This window comes from Echinops telfairi, unplaced genomic scaffold, assembly GCF_000313985.2.
Source record: "Echinops telfairi isolate 266 unplaced genomic scaffold, ASM31398v2 ScPeMD7_7424;HRSCAF=8462, whole genome shotgun sequence".
In the NCBI taxonomy this organism is placed as follows: Eukaryota; Metazoa; Chordata; class Mammalia; order Afrosoricida; family Tenrecidae; genus Echinops; species Echinops telfairi.
The window spans coordinates 46,573,769-46,578,378 of record NW_022111324.1 but is presented as its reverse complement, the minus strand read 5'-3'; the positions used below and the strand labels follow the sequence as shown (position 1 = coordinate 46,578,378).

General features: G+C 57.8%; 1 protein-coding gene across 1 annotated transcript in view; it reads right to left on the bottom strand.

The window, feature by feature from the left end:
* Positions 1 to 1,259: 1,259 nt before the first annotated feature.
* The window catches only part of SHISA4 (shisa family member 4), a 9,286-nt gene continuing 5,935 nt past the window's right edge, over positions 1,260 to 4,610 (bottom strand). The window contains exons 3-6 of the mRNA XM_004700086.2: positions 4,248 to 4,477; positions 3,362 to 3,495; positions 1,936 to 2,103; positions 1,260 to 1,738 (exon numbers count right to left, since the gene is read on the bottom strand). Of these exons, the coding sequence (XP_004700143.1) occupies positions 1,692 to 1,738; positions 1,936 to 2,103; positions 3,362 to 3,495; positions 4,248 to 4,477 (579 nt within the window). The 3' untranslated portion in view covers positions 1,260 to 1,691. The remainder of the gene's footprint in view (positions 1,739 to 1,935; positions 2,104 to 3,361; positions 3,496 to 4,247; positions 4,478 to 4,610) is intronic.

Here is a 4,610-nt window from a genome sequence, read left to right as displayed (position 1 = left end):
CATCCCAGGGAGTAAGGCTGGGGAAGAGGGGCCGGCTAACCTCCCTCCCGACCCGGCCCAGATCACCTCTCGGTAGAATTGCTGGGAGAAGGGGGAGGATGAAGTCATGTCCTCGTTGCCTGGCCTTTGGGGTGGGGAGGCACTGAAGGCAGTCAAGGGGGCCTGAGGTCTTAGGGAACGGACCCCTGGAGGCCTAAGGCAGCTAACAGATGTGCCTTGTTCAGCCCCATCTCCAGCCCTAGGACTCCTGATAACTGACCGGAAACAAGGACTGACAATTTGGTCCACATTACACCCCACCATCTGATACAGAAGGAAGGGGCCCTAGTGTTGCAGTGGGTTCCGTGTTGGGCTGCTAACAGCAAGGCCAGCAGTTCGAAACCACCAGCCTTTCTGAGGGAGAAAGGTGAGACTTTCTACTCCCCATACAGATTCAGAATCATGGAAACCCCGAGAGGTGATTCTGCCTCCTACATGGCTGCCGTGAGTCAGAACTGACTCAATGGCAGTGAGGTTTTTGGTTGAGGAAGGAAGTGAGGTGTGGAGAGCTTCAGAGACATACCCAGGGTGGCATGAACCCAACTTCGAATCTAAGTGTGCCCAAATGAGGCTGCCGGGAGGTACACACTGTGCCCCACTACTAATTGGGAGGTTGGCAGTTTAAACCCACCATAGAAGGAAGGCCTGGCCAACTGCTTCCAGAAACATTACAGCCCGGAACCCCCTACGGGGCACAGTTCTCCTCGGTAACCCCCGGGGTGCCACGAGTTGGAATCCATGCAGTGTCAGACTTCACTGTGGTTGTTGGCAAGGAGTGGAGGGGTGCTGCCTTCACACAGGTGGCAGTGCCTTCTCTGGTCTAGGAGGCCTGACTGCTGGTGAGAGTACCCTCTTTAAAAAACAAAACTTGTTGCCACCATGTGGTTTCCTTCTTGTCGTGACTCTCTATTAGGTAGAATTGGCCCTGTGGGTGTCCGAGACTGTAACCCTCTATGGGAGTAGAAAGCTTTGTCTTTTTCCCTCAGAGTGGCTGGTGGTTTCAAACTGTTGACCTTGAGGTTAGCTGCCCAATATGGCAAAGTCCACTTAATCGGCTTTAGGAGTTGGTCCAAGGACCCTCAGTCTGGGGCTGCTGTGCCTGTGGATGTCGCCCAGGTGGCACCGTGCCCCAGGTGGCATTTTGGACACCCGGGGAGTGTGGCCTCGTTGAAGGCAGAGTTACCAGGTGGGATAGGTCCAGGGATGGGCCAGACTTGAGCTATGTTTTTACAGATTTAATCCAGCAGGCCACAGAGTCAGCCAGTGAGAAGACTGTCCAGGACCCCCCCAGGGCCCCCATCTCATCCCAGAGCGGGCACAGAGGAGGCCCAGCTTTCCCACTGGGAGCCTGGGGGTGAGGGATGGTTTGAGGGCAGGGGCAGTGACCCAGGCGGTGCTCGCCCTCTCTGCACCTCTGTAAAAATAAGTCCATCCATTCGGAGCCCTTCCCACCATCAGTCATTGCCTCCGTCCAGCGCAGCTCCTGCTCCACTTCCCTGTACCTCTGTCCCCATGGGACCGGAGCTTGGCTTGGTCTGGGGCCTGGTGACAGAGGCCCCCTGCCCGCCCCCAGGGTCAGATGCAGATACAGGATGAGGGCATCTCCCAAGGTTGGTGTCCCTGTGGGGGCGGTGGAAACACACGGCGGCTCCTCAGGCTCCTGGGTAGGAGGGCTGCGTTGGCATATAGGGGGGAGGAGCTGGAAGTCAAGGAGACAGAGCTGAGGTCAGTGATGGCCCGGGAGAATAGGAAGCCCCCTGGCCGCCTCCCCACCCCCACCCTCCACTGCCCAGGGAGTCTGGGAGAGGGAGGGAATGTGGGGGGTGGCACAGAACCCGGTGGGTTCCCGAGCATGGTGGGGTGGGAGGAGGAGCCAGGGCCTGGGTTCCGACTTACCTGCAGGGTTGTACATGGGAGGCCCGGCCGGGTAGAATGGATACTGTGGTGCTGCACCACTGGGCGGGTACATGAAGCCAGGTTGGGGAGGTGCAGGGCCAGCTTTAGGGTCCTGGGGGTACGGGTACATTGGCTGCACAGGGATGCCTGTCATGGGGATCTCCTGGCCTAGTGGGGGAGACAAGGATGAGCACTCACTGCTGCGGTTTCTGGGGAGCACCTCCTCCTCCTGCCCAAGCAAGCCCTGTGTGCTCAGCACACCCGTCCCCCCTCGGTAGGTGCTGGGGACTCCGGGAGCCGGAGCACACAGTGGCCTGGGGAATGGCTCCCTTGGACCTGCAGGGGGTGGGGTGTGGGGTAGAAGTCTGAGTGTGCGAGTCCACCAAGCTGCCACCCTTGGGGTCCTCCCCTAGCCCTGCTCTTCCCATTGGATCCCCATATGGTGTTAATAGTCCTTGGGGCCCCACAGGCTGGGGCAAACACATGTATGCCAACCCTAAAGCACGCACTCCATGGCACACTGGAGCACACCCCACTTACACTCGCCGCTACAGGTGCCACAGTGCCCTGGGTGACTCAAGTACAAGTACAGTGCTCAATTACCAGTCAAAGGTTAATGGTTTGAACCTACCCAGAGGAGCTGCAGAAGACAGGCCTGGCCACCTGCTTTCCCGAAGTCACTCCCTTGACTGCCCTGTGGAGCTTTCTACTCCGCACATGTGGGTCGCCGCCATGAGTCAGGGCAGAGACCCACTGCACACATGCACACAGGCTACTGTGGAAGACTCCCCCTCCCTGTGCACAGTTGAACATTCATATATATGTGCACGCTTGTATGCACAGTCCCATGTTGAGCTATGCCTCTGGGATATCCAAAGAGCCCTTGTGGCATAATGGTTATGCATTGGGCTGCTAACTGCAAGGTCAGCAGTTCGAAACCACTAGCCACTCCTCCGGAAAAAAATGAAGGGCTTTCTACTCCCATAAAGAGTGGTAGTCTCCAAAATAATAATCTATAAATTATCAAGGGTTAGTGAGGGAGGGAGGGAGGGGTAAAATGAGGAGCCTGATACCAAGGGCTCAAGTAGAAAGAAAATATTTCGAGAATGATGATGGCAACAAATGTACAAATGTGCTTGACACAATGGATGGATGGTGATAAGAGTTGTACGAGCCCCCAATAAAATGATTTTAAAAAAGAGTGGCAGCCTCAGAAACCCACGGGGCAGTTGTGCCCTGTCCTGTAGGGTCACTGTGAGTCAGCATGGACTTGAAGGCAATGAGTCTGGGCTTATAAGCAAACGTGTGGGTTTCCATGTCGTCAGGAGGGAGGATAGACAGCACACACTACTAAAGAACTCAGAGTCTGGAGCTCCTGGGTGCCCACCATGAGCCCCAGCCCAACCCAGCCCAGGACGAGGGGTACCTTCAAAGGGGCTATGCAGCTGCTGGCGCCGGCGGTACAGGTAGCAACAGGAACAGAGGAAGCAGCAGATGGTGGTGGCAACCACAGCAACAAAGAGGATCACCGCAGAGGCGATGCCCGCTATGGTCTTGGGGCTTTAGAAAAAGAACAGGTGCTCTCACTCAGTAAGAAGAGGGCGTCCTCATGACGGAACCCATAAACTTCTTCTCCAACCCATGGCCAGCAGGGGGCCCTAGCACGCTGGCGTTGGACAGTCCCTGTGGGGGCCTGTCCAGTGTCGGAGACCTCCACTTCCCAGAGGGCTCTGCTGCCTGACAGGCTAATTTGAGGCATGCTGGGATCTGTAGTGCTTCCCCCTCCTTGATCGTTCCTACACCTTCAACTTAATTGATTAGATTTACAACATGGTAGCCCTGGGAGGAGCCTTGGAAATTAAGACAGGGCCATCCTTTCCAACCCTCGGTGAAAGCATAGCGTTCTCCGCAGTCCCCTTCAAAATGAAGTCATTCTGCCAGCCTGCTCACTTTACGAAGCAGAGGCAATGACCCGTGGGAGGGCAGAACTGGGGGTGATCGCCCCGGTAAGGAGAAGTGGCCCTGGGAATCAAACCCAACTCTCCTGCCTTCTTGCTCGGGTTTTTCGCAGAAGCTGCACCCCTCCCCCTTCCACAGGACAAAAGGCAGAGCCTGAAGGCACTCGGGTCGGCCCAAGCCCCTGCACTGACCATCGCCTTCCATGGGCCCGCTGGTGCCCTGGGCTGCAGCTGGGAGTGCGCAGGTGGAAGGCGGAGCAGAGGCAGGGGCTGGGAGGGTGGGGAGAACGGCCCCGAAGGCCCCTGACCGGAGGGGGTGGAGGAAGGGGTGTGGGCGAGGACGCAGGAGCCCACCTGATGGCCAGGCAGTGCTTCTGCTGCCTTTCTGTGATGAGCAAGGTCAGGTCCCTGCAGCAGTACCGCTGGTAGCAGGTCCCGCAACAGAAGGTGAAGAACTCGCAGTCAAACCCTGGATGCCAAGAGCCATTCCGGTCCAAGTACCACAGGCAGTCCTCGTTGGCCAGCGCTGCGGGCAGGGGTGGGGGTGCCCAGTGGTCGCCATGCCAGTTCACCTCCAGCGGGTCCTAGTCCCACGCTCCCGGAGCTCCCAGCCCTCTGGCTCCCAGACACTGGGTTGGAGGGTGAGGGGGGGAGGCGGCTGCCTTCTGGTCTCCACGTTGAGTGTATCAGCCCCCAGAAGCCCCTCCCTAGGCGGAC